Here is a 17,225-nt window from a genome sequence, read left to right as displayed (position 1 = left end):
GGATGGATGGATGGATGGATGGGTGGGTGGATGGATGAATAAGTGGGTGGATGGGTGGATGGATGAATGGATGAATAAGTGGGTGGATTGATGAATAAGTAGATGGATGGATGGGTGGAGGGAGGGAGGGATGGATGGATAGATGGATGGGTGGATGGATGAATAAGTGGATGAATGGATGGATGGATGAATAAATGGGTGGATGGATGGATGAATAAATGAATGGATGGATGGGTGGGTGGATGAATAAGTGGGTGGATGGATGGATGGGTGGAGAGATGGATGAATAAGTGGATGGATGGATGGATGGATGGACGGACGGATGGATGGGTAGATGGATGAATAAGTGGATGGATGGATGGATGGATGAATAGATGGATGAATAAGTGGGTGGATGCATAGATGGACGGATGGATGGATGAATAGATGGATGAATAAGTGGGTGGATGGCTGGATGGGTGGACTGGTGGGTGAGAAGAAGAAGACAGGTGGATATGTCCAGGAGGCAGCAACTAGAGCAGGGAAGGGGAGGGGTTCTCTGCTGAGCACCTTACATGTGCCAGGCCAGGGTGGGCACTTCCTACTGCTACTTCCTTCAAGCCTTGCAGCCACCTAGAAGGCAGGCTCTGTCAGTACCTCCACTGCACTGGAGCTCAGCGCGGTGGGGTGCCCACACACGGGGGGCGCTGCAGCGCGCAGTCAGCGTGCCTCAGCCCCCATCTGGCTCCCTGCAGCCCGTGCCCAACCACAACCCCTGGATGCTGCTCTACTTCATCTCCTTCCTGCTCATCGTCAGCTTCTTTGTGCTCAACATGTTTGTGGGCGTCGTGGTGGAGAACTTCCACAAGTGCCGCCAGCACCAGGAGGCCGAGGAGGCGCGGCGGCGTGAGGAGAAGCGGCTGCGGCGCCTGGAGAAGAAGCGCCGGAGTGAGTGGGTGACTGTGGAGGGGGCTGCCCCGGCCCTTGGCCCAGAGCCCCTGCCATGTGCACATTGGGGTAGATGGAGGATCAGTGTCTTCCCTCTTTGCCACCCTCCCCCACGTCGTGCCCCTTTCCCTGTGGCTGCCTGTCTGGGTGGAGGAGACCTGGTTTGGATTCCCAGGGCCTGGGGTGGACCGACATCTCTCTCCCTCCCCTCTGCCTCTCCCTTCTTGTGTTCTGTTCCCCTCCTCGGTCCCACCCCGCTGTGGTCTGTGCCACTCCCCCTACACTCCTTGTAGAGGCCCAGCGGCTGCCCTACTATGCCACTTACTGTCCCACCCGGCTGCTCATCCACTCCATGTGCACCAGCCACTACCTGGACATCTTCATCACTTTCATCATTTGCCTCAACGTGGTCACCATGTCTCTGGAGCACTACAACCAGCCCACGGTGAGCCTGGCCCTGGCCCCAGCCTCAGCCTGAGGCCACTTGGTAGGGTTGGGGCCCCAGCAGGACCCCACCCCAGGGACAGGGTGGGCCAGGATCCGAGCAGCCCCCCATGCAGGGCCTTGTGCCCAGGAAACTCAGGGTCTGGTAGGACAGATGAGTGGGAGGGAAAGGTCACTCGTTCCTGGTGCGTGGGCCTGGCCTTGAACATGGGTGACGGGGCTGTGGTGTGTTCAGTATGACGCTTTACAAGGTGTGCTACAGATATTGACTCTCTGATCCTCACAGCAGCCCTAAGGTGGGGAGGGGGAGCTTCTCCAGATTTTGTAGATGAAGAAACTGAGGCTCAGAGAGGTAGAATGTGCTGCCCAAATTACATAGCCAGTGAGTGGCGGAGGCAGGACTGGGACTTCGATTTGCATTCAACGTCTGCCACGTGGGCTCCAGTGGCACCTGGGCACGTGGAGCCTGGGGGACGGCGCCCCAGGCGGCAGGACCATTGGGCGCAAACACTGGGTCAGGAGAGGGTGGCACTTCCCGGCTAGTTGCAGGCCGTGCGTGTGAGGGGCATGTAGCGGCACGGAGGGGCAAGTTCATTCTCAAAGCCTCTGCTTACTAGGTGAGGAGTTTCGCATTTTAAATGATAGGAGGGGAATATTATGGGTGCAGGGGAGAGGAAGGCAACCGTTGGCAGTATAGAAAAGTAGTTGTAGATCTTCCAGATTAAACGTGCAGAAATGGAATAACAGTAGCTCACATTTACCAAGTGTTTATTCTGTGTCCGGCCCTGGACTGTTAGCCCATTTAATTTTCACAGCAACCTTCTGAGGTAGGGACTGTTATCATCTCCAGTTTACAAATTGGAAAACTGAGTCCCAGAGAAGTCAAATGACTTGCCCAAGGTCACACAGTGAAGAAAGAGTAAGTGCTGAGCCAGGATTCAAATCTAAGCAGTCTGGTTCTTGACCACTACCATTAACCACTCCCCCAGACTGCCTCCAAAGAGGGGCACCTGGACCAAACCAGCAGAAAGAAGGAAGAGGAAACAGCAATGTAAAATAAATAGGGCACATTAAGTAAGACGGAAGGAATAAAAGCAGATACAAAAATATTGCGCTAAATGTGAATGAACTAAATTCTCTCCTTAAAAGGTAGAGACTTTCTGACTGCAGGAAGGTGGGAAGCAGGTCATGGGCCCAAATCATGTTTCTCTTTGCCCCCCTAGTCCCTGGAGACAGCCCTCAAGTACTGCAACTACATGTTCACCACCGTCTTTGTGCTGGAGGCTGTGCTGAAGCTGGTGGCGTTTGGTCTGAGGCGCTTCTTCAAGGACCGGTGAGGGGCTGGGCCAGGCTGGGGCAGCATGGCATAGCTGCAGGATGGGAAGGCAGCCCTGACCCCAGGGAAGCCTGGAACAGCCAGAGCAGGGGAACCAGTAAGTGGGCACTGATGGCCAGGGGCCCCCAGGGGCTGCCTACAGCCCTGAACAGGGAGGGATTATGGTCCCATCTGATGGGTGCAGGACTTTCTCCCAGGTCTCCTCAGCTCATTGCTCATGCATCCTCCATACCCCACGGGCAGAGCAGGGCACACCTCATGCTAGTCCTTTTCAGAGGGAACAAGTGAGGCTCAGAGAAGCTGATGGACTAGCCCAAGGCCACACAGAGGGAGCAGCTGGCTCCAAATTCAGACCTAGAAGTCAGAGCCCATTCTTCCTCCTCTGCAGGAGGCCAGAGCTATTTATTTAGCCTGGTCAACCCCTTGCTTGAGGGATCAGAGGCTGTTGTTGGGGGGAAGAGAGGGAGCCTGACCCAGTGGGGTCTGGAGGGGCTAGTAGGGAGGGTGGCCTCACATCCCTGTGGGCCACATCAGGACGGTGGAGAGCTGGGAACCTCCCCTAGCCGAGGGGTGTCTAAACCAGAGGGCCCCTCACCCCCTTCCCACTCTCGCCCTCTGCCCGGCCGAGCAGGTGGAACCAGCTGGACCTAGCCATCGTGCTGCTGTCCGTGATGGGCATCACGCTGGAGGAGATCGAGATCAATGCGGCCCTGCCCATCAACCCCACCATCATCCGCATCATGCGTGTGCTGCGCATTGCCCGCGGTGAGGGCTGGGACAGGCGGGGGCAGGATAGGACTCCCTGTCGCGGGAGAGCACAGGAGTGGGGTGAGGACATGCAGGGGGCGCGCTGCTTGGGCACACGGGGTGCCCTGCTGAGCAGGGAGAACAGGAGCCAGGAGGAGCACACACCCGGCACATGCTCACCTCCTGTGTGTGCGCTCACGTGCCCCCCGTCCACCGACAGCTCTGTGCCGCACCCCGCGCCCCTGCCTCCTTATAACACCGTGCCCCGTGTGGTCCTGCCTGATTGGGATGAAAGGAACCCAGCGCGGCTGGGGAGACACCGGTGTTTCTCCAACACTGGCTGGGACACACGTCCTCAACGCTTCTTAAAAGCCCCTTTCTTCTCCCAGACGCCTCCCTCTCACCCCAGGCTGTCCCCACACTTCTTTCAAAACCTCCTGCCTCAGCGTCTCTTCCTCTTCACCCTGCACACGGCCTGCTTCCAGATCCCCAGGTGGGGATGTGGGGAGACCCAGCAGTGACGCCAGAGCCCTCTTTAGCCAGAGGGCGAGGGAGAGACGTGGACACTCCCGTGTCGGTCATTTTTGCCTCCTCGCGGTGAATTACACACTTACACACTTTATATCCCTCTGGCCCGCTGTGCGTGTCCTCCTTCTCTTGGACCGTTTTACACCGACATCCACACCTGTACACGCATGTTTCTGTGCGCATCCTCATTCACCCTGTAGCTGCACCCACGTTCTTGTAGTGGTGGCATCACAGAGCCGCCCCCTTGGCTTACATGCTCCTCCACCTTCTCACTCTCCTTCCCCATTTAACATGTGCTCACACGTGCACACGCCTGTCCCCGCTGGCCTGGGCTGAGCGGGCTGGGCCGGGTCTCGCCCACAGTGCTGAAGCTGTTGAAGATGGCTACAGGAATGCGGGCCCTGCTGGACACGGTGGTGCAAGCTCTGCCCCAGGTGAGAGCCGCTCCTTCCAGCAGCCCCGCCTGGCTGTCATTGGTGTCACACTGGGCCCTGGGGGCCTCAGTCCCCGACTTCCCTTCTCCCCAGACCTGCCCAGAGCCTGGGCAGAATGTCGTCTCCAGAGAAGCAGCTTGAGCAGGGGCTGTGAGCGGTAGAGAGGGTCCCCTCTGCCCCCTCCTTCCTGACTCCACCACGTGCTTGCCAGCCTGCTCTGTAGCTGGCCTGGAACTGGGCTCCGAGGACACACATTCTGCTCTCAGACAGGCTGATGGGGAAGACAGATGCTTCAAGGCAGCAGGGGGAGGGGCCTCCAACATGCTGGAGGAGGGCCTGACCCTCCCTGGGGAAATCAGGGAAGGTATCAAGGACTTTGAGCTTGACCTTGTAGGGTGGCTTGGCAGAGGAGATGGTGATGTGGACAGAGAGGTTCAGATATGACATTCTAGGAGGGGACGGCATGAGACCCTGACCTGGGTGCAACCCTGAGAAGTCAGGAAGCCCCCTCACATCCCGTGGGCCAGAGGAAGGGAGATAGAGTCCTGGCCACAGCGGGCGCATCTTTCTTCCTCCTGGGAATTCCGCCATCCCAGTCTCGCCCGCCCCCGCTGTCCTGACTGCTTAAGGCTCCCTTTTCCCTCCCCTCTGGGGGGCCTCTGCTGTGAGGTGAGCGTCAGGCACATTCATTTATTCATTATGACTCATCTAGTCTTAAGGAACTTTAGGCATCTTAAAATAAAAAGCACAGATACAGCACGCTGCAAATGAGGATACAAGATGAACAGTCCAGGGAGGTGAAAGCAAAGTTGATTCTCTCAGGGATCTGGGCTAAGGGTGTTAGTGAGTTCCGTTCTTGAGTTTGGTGTGAGTTTCCCAGCAGCCTAGATGCAAAGGGAAAGCGACATGGCTCTCGCCAGGTCTGGGTGGGAAGCGAGGGCATTCACTCAGGGTGATGTGGCTTTCCTAACACTAAATCCCTTCAGAGGAATTTGTCACGTGGGAGACGGGGTGAGCGCTGGTCTGGGGGGTGTGCAGACAGGAAGTGAGTTGGTGTCTAGACTCAAGCCCCTGGGCGTGTGGCTTAACTTCTCATGCCTCAGTTTCCTTGCTGTGAAGTGGGGGATGCTAACAGTGCTTATCACAAAGGCTGTTGTGAGGTTTAGAACAGTTCCAGCTTATAAAGTACTGAACAGGACTTAGGTGAGAGAAGTCTGCTAAGGGTGGGGATGGGGGTGGCGAGCGTGTGCCCCCAGCCTCCCTGGCCTCCTTGCTCCCTCCCCCTCCTCCCTACCCCTCACTCTGACTCCTTGGCAACCTTGAGCTGGCACAGGAGACATGGTGATGCTCAGGACGACCCAGTCTCAAGCAGGAGACATATGGTAGTAATTACAATGACGTCAGCCCTTTAAGAGAAGCATGTGCCAAGTACGACGTGGAGTGGGGACACTTAGCCCTCAAAACTCTATGAGCCCACCTTGCACGTTTCCTCAGTTCTATGTAAAGCGCTATGAAAATGAAACTTCAGTGCCTTCCCTCCAGGCTCTGCCTGGAGCAGAGGGAGCAGGCATCAGGGAAGGCTTCTCAGAGGAGGTGACCTAAGACCTGGGCTTTGATGGGTGGGGAGGAGGCATTTACCAGGCAAAGACAGAGAGAGGGTCTTCCCTCCAGAAGGAACAGAATATGCAAATGGGCTCTGTGTCCCGCGTGGCTGGAGTCTGGGGTTGGAAGATCAGGCTGGGAGCGGGGCCACAGGGCTGGGTCAGGCAGGCCTTCGAGGCCAGGACAGCACCCTTGGGCTTTGTTCTGGGGGCAGTAGGTGCCACGGGAGGTTCTGGACAAGGGGGGCCTCAAGCAGAGCTGCCTTTGAGAAGGGGGATCCGGGGACCTCGAGGAGAAGAGATTGGAGGCAAGGAGGCAGGCAGAGGCTGCAGGCTCTGGGAGACGCTGAGGGTGGAGGGGGTACCGACGGGAAAGGCCGATCCCTCTCAGCCATCGGCTCGCGGCTGCTCAGTAAGCGCTCGTTTCATTAAGGAACACAGTGTCGTTTAATTAGACACCATCAGGGTGGCTGTGGACCCGCTCGGAAGGAAGCCCTCCTCCGGAGCAGAGAGACGCGGGCAGCCTGTGCTCCAGGCGGTTTGCTTTGCAGCAGCCGGTGGGAACGTCCCCTGATCCCATCCTGCGTGTCTGCTGGGGGTTCGAGGAGAGACTGCATTTCTAGGGCGAGAGTGTGTTTGAGCCGTATCTTGTGCGTGATGCGAGTTCAAGGCGTTCCCAGTGAGTGGGGAGACATGAAATAGGTTTGGAATCTGGGACGCCTTTCTCCCACGGGAGCTGTGGGACGGGGGTGGCTGGGTTTGCAGGAACCTTCTGGGGCCCACAGTTCTGCATGATTCCTGTATTCACTCCTCTCCATGCCCAGTCCCCGTGCTGGCCCAGAGAAGCAGATCTGACTTAATCTAGCCATGTCCCTGCTCTCAAGGACTTCCAAGACCACAAAGACAGTGACAGGGACACACAGGTTACACTCACACTGTCAGACTGCATTCCAGTCTGCCTGGAGGAATCCAGGCAGGCTTCGTGGAGGAGGTGGCATTATTGCTGAGACTGACTTCCCTCCCTCTCCCCATTCATCCATGGATGGTACTAACCCCACACAGGTGTATGGCATACGACTGTGTGCATGGCCCCTGGGGAGGGCCTGCTGGATTTGAATCCCAGTCCTACCACTTATGAGCTGTGTGGCCCTGGGCAAGTTACTTCCTCTCTCAGTAGACCTCTTCATCTGGAGAGTAGGGGTAAAAGACAGTTCGTGGATCACGTGTACAGTGAGTGAGCTAGTGAATGCAGAGTGCCTGGCACCGCGCTGCTCCCCGGGGGTCTTCAAAGTGCTTTATGCTTATCTTGTGCCCTGTGCCGGACCCAGCGGGCCCGCCAGGAGGCCACGCAGGAGGTGGCTGACACGGACACAGAGCTGGGGGGAGGTTGCAGCCCGCAGGCCCCCACGCCCCGTCCCCAGGCCCCGCCCAGCCCTGCCCGCTGTCCCCACAGGTGGGCAACCTGGGCCTCCTCTTCATGCTGCTCTTCTTCATCTATGCCGCGCTGGGTGTGGAGCTCTTCGGGAAGCTGGGTGAGTGGCTCCCGAAGCAGGTGGCGTGGGGGTGGGGCAGAAGGGGTCTGGGCGAGGCCTCAGCAGGGTGGGGAGGCCTGAGACCCAGCAGACTGTCCCGTCAGGGTCTCTGTACTGGGGAGACACCCCACAGCAGGCGACCCTCAGCCATCTGCACCTCCTCCTGGGATGGGAGCAGCATTGGAGAGATGCTCGCCTGGGTCCACATGTGTACCCTAAGCATGTGGGGTGGCCCCCCAACTTGGAACACCCCAGCTGTCCGACCTCCCAGGGACACCCTTTGGCACCATGTGCCAGTGCCCGTCCTGATCCACTGCTGCCCCAGCGAGCACAGCGGCCAGGGCTCAGGCCAAGGACAGCCGAGCCCAGCCCTGCCCAGAAAGCGGGGCTCCCTTGCGGCCAGCCCTCACCCCCTACCCTCTCTCTCAGGCACTGATACTGGGTGACACCTGAGTCTGAGCCCCAGCTTGTGTGCCACCTCCCTGAGCCTCAGTTTCTCCCTCTGTGGGCTGGGCACAGTTCCCACACCTCTGAGGGTTGTAGTGGGGATTCCGAGATGAGGCCAGGGCACAGCGCAGGGCGGCCGTGCAGGAGGCTCTGCCGTGGGCTGGGCCGACCTCCTCTCTCTCTCAGTCTGCAATGACGAGAACCCATGCGAGGGCATGAGCCGGCACGCCACCTTCGAGAACTTCGGCATGGCCTTCCTCACACTCTTCCAGGTCTCCACCGGCGACAACTGGAACGGGATCATGAAGGTACCCCGCCCGGGCGGACTGGGGAGGGGAGGTCAGGCTGGATCCTGGCAGTCAGGGCTCCCGGGCCGTCTGTCCGCCGGCGCTCCATGGCCCACTGGATGAGGGTGCAGGGTGCAGAGAAGCAGAGGGCCCTGCCGGGACCCTCCAGCACAGAGAGGGGGAGGGGAGGCCAGACCCGCTTCTCTGTTCGCCCCTAAATGCTGCTCTGGGATCAGCTCTCCCATTGCAGGGAACACGACTCCGCCCAGGGCCAGGGCTCCTCCTGGGGCCCCGCGGAGGCAGAGCCCTGCCTGGGCTGGGCTGGGAGGGGCTCACGGAGGACAGCGGGGAGGCCGGGCTTGGAGACCCTGGGGGCCTCACCCCCCGCCCCGGTGCAGGACACGCTGCGGGACTGCACGCAGGACGAGCGCGGCTGCCTGAGCAGCCTGCAGTTCGTGTCGCCGCTGTACTTCGTCAGCTTCGTGCTCACGGCCCAGTTCGTGCTCATCAACGTGGTGGTGGCCGTGCTCATGAAGCACCTGGATGACAGCAACAAGGAGGCCCAGGAGGATGCCGAGATGGACGCCGAGCTGGAGCTGGAGATGGCCCACAGCCTGGGGCCCAGCCCGCGGCCGGCCACCAGCTCCCCGGGGGCACCAGGCCAGGGGCCCGCAGGGGTGGCCGGCGGGGCCGAGGCCGAGGGGCACCGGTGCCCGCGCTGCTACTCGCCAGCCCAGGTGCGCGGGGCCGAGGGGGCCGAGGGGCGCCGGGGGCCGCGGGCTGGCAGAGCAGCTGGGTGGGGGCCGTGGGCAGAGACCTCTGTCATTTGGGCCCCCAACCCTACTCAGCGCCGTTGAAGGGGTGACCCTGTGACGAGGGAGTCGGGCCCGGGCCACGGGCGCAGAGAGCCGGGGGGGGGGCACTGTGCCCTGCCCACCCCGCTGGCCGCGACCTGGCCCATAATCCCGCCTGTCCCCACCCCGTCCCCGTCCGCCTAGGAGAACCTGTGGCTGGACAGCGTCTCTTTAATCATCAAGGACTCCTTGGAGGGGGAGCTGACCATCATCGACAACCTGTCTGGCTCCATCTTCCATCACTACGCCTCGCCGCCTGGCTGCGACAAGTGTCACCATGACAAGCAGGAGGTAACTATGGTCCCAGGGCACTGGCACTTGGTGGTGGGGGCGGCTAGCCAAGGAAAGAGCCCAGCGGCAGGCAGAGACCTGACTGGGCCGGCTAGGCCCACACCGGCCAGCCTGGATGGTGACTGGTCTGGGGGCGAGCAACCGGCTTTGGGGTTCACAGCCCACGACAGCTTGCCTGCCCTCTGGCCCAGCCCGGGCCGGGGCCTCGGCTGGCTGTGACACTGCTGTGTCGTCTCCCGCCCCTGCCCAGCTCGCTGGATCCCTGGGCCTCTGCAGCCAGCACCCTGCATCTTTCTGGAACAGCTGGCCTGCCCCAGCCCAGCCCTGGGGCCTGAGGCTCCACCTCTCCCTGCAGGTGCAGCTGGCCGAGACGGAGGCCTTCTCCCTGAACTCGGACAGGTCCTCGTCCATCCTGCTAGGTGATGACCTGAGTCTCGAGGACCCCACAGCCTGCCCGCCTGGCATCAAAGACAACAAGGTGAGTGGCCCCAGGGGGCTCCTGGGCCAGTGGGTCTGTGCAGGCTGCCCCCGCCCGCCCAGCCAGGACACTGCTTCTTCCCAGCATACCACTGAAGTGCACCCGCTGTGTGCTGGTCCCTCATCTCTTGTTGGTCAGATGAGGGCACTGGGGCTCAGAGACGTGGCATGATTTACCTGAAGTCACACAGCAGCGAGCCCAGCCAGGGCCCCCGTCATGGCATCCAGTGGCCTTGGCCACTCCTTGTTGCTTTGGATATTGTTTATCCATTTGATGGAGATTGACTCTGGCAGGCCAACCTCATGGGGGCTGTGAGGTTGAAGAGAATGGGGGGGGGGGCGTCGCATCAGGCACAAGCACCTACTGTGTGCCACACACTTTACCTGCACGCAGTCTGTCTGTCCCCCAGCTCTCGGCAGTAGGGTGCTTCACCCCCGTCTCACACTTGAGTACGTGGGGCTCCGAGAAATGAGGCGGCTTGCGCCTTTCGCACAGCTGGGAGTGGCAGAGCTGGGCAGCCTGCCCTGAGGCTGGTTCCCACCCTCTTCCCCCGAGGTGGCCAGTCTGAGAGGCCTGGAGGACTGCAAGGGCCACTGTGCGGGTCCTGCAGGCTCTGCTGCCAGCTTGTGACCTGAAGGCCTGGAGGCGGGAGGAGCCGGGAGGGGGAGGGGCAGGCCCTGGCCTCAGGTGGGGATTCAGTGGCCCTGCTGTGTGAGAGCCTCTGGCCCCCCGACCCCCAGGGCAGCCTGGGTTTGGCACCACTGCCTCAGGGCCGTCCCCCATCAGCCAGGGAAGGCTGGGGACGGGGGGAGGGTCCTCTCTGACACTTCTCCCACCACGCCCCCTCCCCAGCCCCTTCCTGTCCCCTGCGCTGCTCTCCCACTCAGGGTGTCGGGGTGTCGGGGCGCATGGCTTCTGGGGCCTGGTTGGCCTCAGGCGAGCACAGTCTGGTTTTACTCAGGACTCTAGAGCCAGTCTCGGGGTCCCTCTGCCTTGGAGGGGGCACGAGGCAGCTCTGGAGGAGCTTGCTGGGGGCCTGGGAAGGGGGTTCCTCTCTCATTCATGGAGTGAAAACGGAGGCTTGGCAAAGGGAGGGGGCCCTCCCGAGGGCGCGCTCACAGGGAGGCCCCGCCACGGCGGCCATCTTCTCACGCCCTCACAGCCTGGATGTGGCCCCTGCACCGGGCCAGGGTCTGTACCAGGCACTTGGCTGAGAGACAAGAAGACCTTCCTCTGCCCTGAGGATCTCAGAGTCAAGAGAGGAGTGACTGGGAAACTGCCCCCTGCCTGGGACGTCAGGGAGGGCTTCCTGGAGGTGGGGCCCTTTCACATGGGTTTCGGAAGATGACGAGATTGTGGGCCAGGTGAATGAGGCGAGGAGAAGGCCATCCCAGGCCATGAGAGTGCCCGGGCGAGGGCTGTGGGGCAGGCACAGGAAAGCAGCTGTGGTGGGCTTGGCCATTGTCCCCCTCTCCACCTCCTACCCTGTCTACCTCCCTTTTCCTGCAGGGTGAGCCGGACCCGCCTGCACCCGTGCATGTGGGGGACCTGGGTGAATGCTTCTGCCCCCTGTCCAACACAGCCGTCTCATCGGGTCCAGAGAATTTTCTGTCTGAGATGGAAGCAATCCCGTTCAACCCCATCAGGTCCTGGCTGAAACATGAGAGCAGCCAAGGTGAGGGGTAGAGCCCTGCCAGCCCCCCGCAGCCCCGATCTCGGGCGTCTGCTTCAGAGGGAGCTGGTTGAGTTTTCTCCTTAGTATTTTTACTCACACTATTATATTGAGTCCAGAAAGAACCAGATGGATAACTGACAATGAAAGATAGGAATCTCTGGCCTGATATAACAAGGATAAAAAATCAAGAGCCAAATAACACAGAGGGACGAGATTATACCAGAAACCTGGGCTAGTGGAAGATTCATGCTGAGCTTCCTAGGAGCTGTGGTGAAAATGGAAACAGGTTGGCACACATAGCTCTCATCAAGCAGAAGGAAAGCTGCCAAATTATTGAGATGTTTTTCTAGAGCTGAATTTGAGAGGTATTTATCCCACAGATCTTCACACACGGTGATGTTGAACAATAGAAATCTGTTGTCTTCAATAGCTCTTGTGTAAAATGTCTTGATGTTTATCCTTTGGTCCTATCCTTGGCATCCTGTGTTTGTGCTTTGGGCTCTTGGCTACACTATGGACACGAGGACAGAGGACTGAGTTGATCTGTTCATCACTCGGGCTCACCTTCATCTCCAGTCCTTTTGGCAGGCGACAGGAGTCTGGTTTCACAGCACTGGCTGGGGGACGGGGCAGAGAGATGAGCTCAGCAGAAGAGGGGCCCCCAAGATGCTGAGCCCACCTCCAGTAATCCTCTGGGGGGCCTCACATGGAGCACCTTCCAGCTGCTGGGGGTGAAGTAACTTTTCCAGGGACTTTCCCTAAGCCCACGGCCTTTGGACTGGCCATGATGGCTGAGGTGCCAAGACCCCAGACTTCCTGAACCAAAACGGCACAGGGCGTATGAGCCCTTATGATGGAATGGAATCCCATCCCCTTTCGTTAACCATCCGCTTGCGTTTTCCTTAAATAAGAAGAAGAGGTAGGATAGGAACCCCCCCACCTGGGGACATTCAAGCTGTCCAGCCACTTTGTGCACATATTTACATATTCCTGAATTCCTTCATCCCATCTTTGCCGTGGCAGGCGCTGAGGGGCCCATGGGCAGAGGCTGCTGGCCACCGGTAGACCAGCCCAGCCCAGCCCTTGTGATCCCCTCCCCCTGTCCTTACCCCTCGCCACCCGCAGTGGAGCAGTCCAGACACTGCGTCTGCCTACAGGGCCCCAGGCCTGGCTGGACCCTGGGGGTGTCAGGACCGGGTGACCAAACACAGGGAGCGAGTGCCGTGTGCCGGGTACCAGGCTGCCTCTTGTTCTCGCCAGGGTCTCTCCACCCCTGAGGCAGGCATCTGGGCCCCGTCCTTGAGCCTGGTCCGCTTAGCTCCAAAAGCTGTGGCTTTGCCAGTGCCCGCCCTCCCAGGAGCCACAGGGGCTGGCTCCGTCTCTTGCTTTCACAGTGGGGAGGTGGCTCGGAGATGGAGACCTGACCCGGTCTCACAGCCGCCTTGTTAGGTCGCCCCTCCCCCGCCGGCCCAGTGGGAGCTCACTCTCCGAGCCGCCCTCAGGGGCCTGCCAGCCCAGCTGCTCCCCAGCTCCCTCTGCTTCCTCCCAGCAGCGCCCCCGAGCCCCTTCTCCCCGGATGCCTCCAGCCCCCTCCTGCCTATGCCGGCTGAGTTCTTCCACCCTGCTGTGTCTGCCAGCCAGAAAGCACAGGAGAAGGGCACTGGTGCCGGGAGCCTCCCCAAGATCGCGCTGCAGGGCTCCTGGGCATCTCTGCGGTCGCCGAGTGTCAACTGCACTCTCCTGCGGCAGGTAGGGCCCCTCCCTGGCTCTGAGAGCGCCCCTTCGGGGGACAGCTGAGTGGGGCCTTGGACTCCCGGGTGAAGGAGGATGGGCAGATCTGGGGGGTGGGAGCTCTTGGCCTGCAGGGCCACCTCTGGGCACACAGAAGGGCTGGGGCATGGAGCAGAAGGACTCTGCAGAGCCCCCAGCCCTGTCGTGGATGGGCAACCAGGGCTCAGGGAGAGGCCCGAGCTGCTCTGGGTTCTTCCAAGCATTGTTCCTTTAGTACCCGCAGGCCCCAGCCGCGTGCCAGGCTGGGTGCGAGGCGAGGCTCGGAGGTGACCGCGGGCAGCAGAATACGAAGTCCCTGCGGGGGCGTGGGGGTGGCGGCTCACAGTTCGGTGGGGGGCTCACACTTCAGTGGTGGGGAGCTCACAGCTCAGTGGGGAGCTCACAGCTCAGCGTTGCAGTGTGTGAGAAACGAGGAGCCACAATAAACGCATGGAGAGTGTAGTCTATGTGATAGCGATCCACACCGGGAAGGACATCCACAGGGAAGGGGCTGTGCGGGGACCAGCGGTGCGACGGGGCAGGTCGAGGGGCTGGGAAGGCCGGAGGGGTGGAGCAGGTGGGCGTCGGGAAGAGCTTTCCCTGGGGCAGGCAGAGCAGGTAGGGGGAGGGGGAGGGCCTACCGGGAGGGTGGCGGGAGCGAGGTCCCAGAGGGGCCCTGAGGCCGGGGTCTGAGTGCGTTTGAGTGCACGACCCTGCCGCCCCCTGAGGAGCGCGGGGCGGCGTGGGGCCGGGAGCCCAGAGGGAGGCCACTGCGGTGGTGCCCTGGGAGCCACCAGCAGCTGGGACGGGGGCGGGGGAGCGGCCGGGGGTCCCGGGGCGGGGGGCGGTGGGAGGGCGGAGCGCGCGCCGCGCCATCGCCTGTTGTCGCCCCGCAGGCCCCGGGCAGCGACGCGTCGCCGGAGGGCAGCCGCAGCAGCTCGGCGGGCAGCCTGCAGACCACGCTGGAGGACAGCCTGACGCTGAGCGACAGCCCGCGGCGCGGCCCGCGCGCGCCCGCCCCGGGCCCCCGCGCCGGCCCGGGCCCCGCGCGCCGCAGCCTGCGCGCGCACCAGCGCAGCCACAGCAGCGGCGGCTCCACCAGCCCGGGCGGCGTGGAGCCCTCGGACGAGGAGGGCGCGCGGCTCGGCGCCGAGCCCGCAGAGCCGCTCAGCAGCCTCTCGCTCACCTCGCTTTTCGCGCCGCCCCCGCCGCCCGCCGGCCTCCCGCCCGCGCGCAGGGTCAGCAGCGCCAGCAGCCTGGCCGCGGGGCCCCGGCCGCCCCGCGCCCCCTGGGCCGCCGCCCGCCGCAAGGACCCCCCGGGCCCGGCCGAGCCGCCGCCGCCCCCCGGGGAGCGGCCGCCCGGAGACGCGGCGAGCAAGAGGAAGAGATGAGGGCGCGGGGCGCGCCGACGCCGCCCGCCGCCCCGTCTCGCCTTCTCTTACCTCAGGAGCCAGGGCAGACAGCAATACCTTGTCCACAACCTGGGCACCCGTGCGGGGCCGGCCGGCGCCAGGCCGCCGAGAGGGCGGGAGAGCAGGGTCTCAGAGGCTCCGCCGGGCCGGCCGCGGTCCTTCCCGTGCATAGACATATATTTATGCATATAGAGAGAGAGACAGACATATCTATTTATTTTTTTTACTGAGAGCTTATGACTTCCAGAAAGTGCTAAAGCTGGCAAGTGCAGGCCGGGGCCCAGACGGGGCATTTGCCTGATGCGGAGGACCCAGGCCAGGCCCACCCCGGGGCGGATGGTCCTGCTGGGCGTGGGCAGCTGTGCTTTGTGGGGTCTCTCTCTGGGTTGAGAGTCACTTGGAGAGGGCGCTCAGGCCTCCGAGGGTCCCTGGCTTGGGAGGCAGGCCCAGAAAAAGAGGTGAAATTCAGGGTGCATTTTTTTCCTTTAAAGAGAAAACGCTGCTAAGATCCCCCCCAACGTGTTGGGGTGTCTGTCTTGTTCCTGACCGTCTAGTTGTTGTGAAGTCTTTTGTAGACGCCCCAGAGCGCACACACTTTTAGTCAACCAGTTAGGTGTCTTTCTTTAGCAAAACCAGGGGCAAGTAGTGGTATTTTCTTAGGGCAGGGGTGGGGGTGGAGGGAGGGCAGCTCCAAGGCTGGGCAGGGGGCTCTGCCCCAGGCGAGGTCCCGGACCCAGTGGGCACTTCTGTGGGCAGGGTCTGCTGTGGCTTTGCGCCCAGGAAGGCTGAGGGTAGACATCCCGGGGGGGAGGGGTGGTTGGGGGGGGTGCGGTGAAGGGGATGGACCAGGCCCAGAGATGCTTGGAAGGTCAAGGGCACCCACCTGGTCTGTGCTGGTCGGGGCTGCCCTGCCGGCATCTCCGAGCTCAGGCAGTCAGTGGGGTGGGTCCCTGCTGCCTCTGACCTCCGAGGCGGGCCCTGAGCTGTGGCCGTTGCAGGAGGCTGTGCTCCCCTCACCCCCCTGAGCCACTCTGCGCCCACCCCAGTGGGGCTCAGGGTAAAGCAGATCAGACGGGATGCTAAGCGGGGGGTGCGGGGGGCACCTGCCTGGCCCTGGGCTGAGCACCCCAAGTCACCTGGAGACCCATGCGCCTCCCCCACCCCCGCACCTGTCTCTGGGCCTCTGTCCCCCTCCCCTGCAAGCTGCAGATCAGGTTTCACGACAGCAGTGCTTCCGGAATGGGTTTGCAGACGGGTATTTTTTATTGGAATAGTTATGCATTTATTTCAATATTTATTAAGAAAAACCAGTGCTTTGAAGCATGATTTCACAGACGCGTTGCCTAAGTCAAGGTTAAGTTTTTAAAAGCGAGTGGATTTAAGGTCAGTTTAAAGAAGAAGGTCGGTCGAGATGGTGGGGGTCCGCAGACGGGCAGAGCCGTGGGGCGGGACATGCGGCCGCTTGGGACACACTGTGCTTCAGCAATAACCAGGCTCTTTGCCCGTGTGGGCTCCTCAGACGGCTTCGGCTGGGCCCCGCCAAGGGAGCCTTGTTCTCCTTCCCAAGCCCTGACCTGCAAGAGCTTGGCCTCCAGCCGGGCTGGCAGGTGGTGTGGGGCGGGCTGCTTGACGGGCTCTGGGTGTCTGCGACCACACAGGGACCCCTGGGGCCTGGGCATGGAGCAAAAGGCACAGGTACCAAGTGACTTAAGCTTTGTGGCCTGCAGAGCCCTTCCCCCAGGAGCTGGGGGGTGAGGGGAAGGGTGGCCAGGTCCCCTTTACACGTGAGGAAACCGAGGCCTGGAGAGGTGAAGGGCCCCCAGCATCCCTCAGGGGCCTGGTAGCAGCGAGGCTGAGGACCTGGAATGTGAAAAAGTGCCCCATGTTTCCAAGGGGCTGGACTCCAGAGGCACAGCCCGGCTGCTGGCCTCTGCTGGCACCATGGACTGGGCTGGCACGGTGGTCAGACCTGCAAGTGCCCCTGCGCCTCTGGAGCCTCAGCAGTGCGGGTGGCGGGCCACTGTGAGGATTCCGAGGTGATGCCCAAGCCCTGGGCTCCCTCCCAGGACAGTAGCCTCCAGGGCGAGGGGGCGCCGGGCCTTCCCCCTCGGGGAGCAGGTGACCTCATAGGGTCTTGTCCCCCCTGCTCTGGGCGGCCCTGTGGCTGGTGGGGGAGGCTGGGTGCACATCCGATGCTGCCCACTCCAGAGAGCCATGTGCGGGCCTCCCTGCCCTGCTGAGCATCACTATGGGGGTGCTAATTATGGGGGTGCTCGTCTGGGGAAGGAAAGGACGCAGGTGGGCCTGTCTGCCCCAAGCAGTCATAGTTGGAGGGGAGGCGCCCCCACATTAGTTGTGCCCGTCAGCACGTTCCTGAAGGGACACGTGTGCCGTGTGCTGGAGCTGGGAAGAGGGGCTGCGGGACCTGGGAAGACCGCGTGGAGGACGGGCTGGGGCTCGAG

The 17,225-nt window shown here is 61.8% G+C and overlaps 1 protein-coding gene across 3 annotated transcripts in view; it reads left to right on the top strand.

Annotated features, from left to right (window-relative positions):
• CACNA1I (calcium voltage-gated channel subunit alpha1 I) overlaps positions 1 to 15,453 on the top strand; it is a 113,325-nt gene extending 97,872 nt beyond the window's left edge. The window contains exons 25-37 of one of the 3 annotated variants that reach the window (XM_070506847.1): positions 735 to 927; positions 1,221 to 1,372; positions 2,595 to 2,704; positions 3,339 to 3,472; positions 4,346 to 4,416; positions 7,471 to 7,549; positions 8,183 to 8,304; positions 8,682 to 9,020; positions 9,321 to 9,428; positions 9,784 to 9,906; positions 11,416 to 11,581; positions 13,131 to 13,330; positions 14,248 to 15,453. In XM_070506847.1, the coding sequence (XP_070362948.1) occupies positions 735 to 927; positions 1,221 to 1,372; positions 2,595 to 2,704; positions 3,339 to 3,472; positions 4,346 to 4,416; positions 7,471 to 7,549; positions 8,183 to 8,304; positions 8,682 to 9,020; positions 9,321 to 9,428; positions 9,784 to 9,906; positions 11,416 to 11,581; positions 13,131 to 13,330; positions 14,248 to 14,742 (2,292 nt within the window). In that variant the 3' untranslated portion in view covers positions 14,743 to 15,453. Of the gene's footprint in view, positions 1 to 734; positions 928 to 1,220; positions 1,373 to 2,594; positions 2,705 to 3,338; positions 3,473 to 4,345; positions 4,417 to 7,470; positions 7,550 to 8,182; positions 8,305 to 8,681; positions 9,021 to 9,281; positions 9,429 to 9,783; positions 9,907 to 11,415; positions 11,582 to 13,130; positions 13,331 to 14,247 lie in introns of all 3 variants that reach the window. The other 2 variants (XM_044779495.2, XM_070506846.1) reach the window with 2 other exon arrangements.
• Positions 15,454 to 17,225: the final 1,772 nt, after the last annotated feature.

This window comes from Equus asinus, chromosome 4 (assembly GCF_041296235.1).
Source record: "Equus asinus isolate D_3611 breed Donkey chromosome 4, EquAss-T2T_v2, whole genome shotgun sequence".
NCBI classification, from domain to species: domain Eukaryota; kingdom Metazoa; phylum Chordata; class Mammalia; order Perissodactyla; family Equidae; genus Equus; species Equus asinus.
The sequence above is the reverse complement of the archived record's forward strand: the minus strand, read 5'-3'. Positions and strand labels throughout refer to the sequence as shown.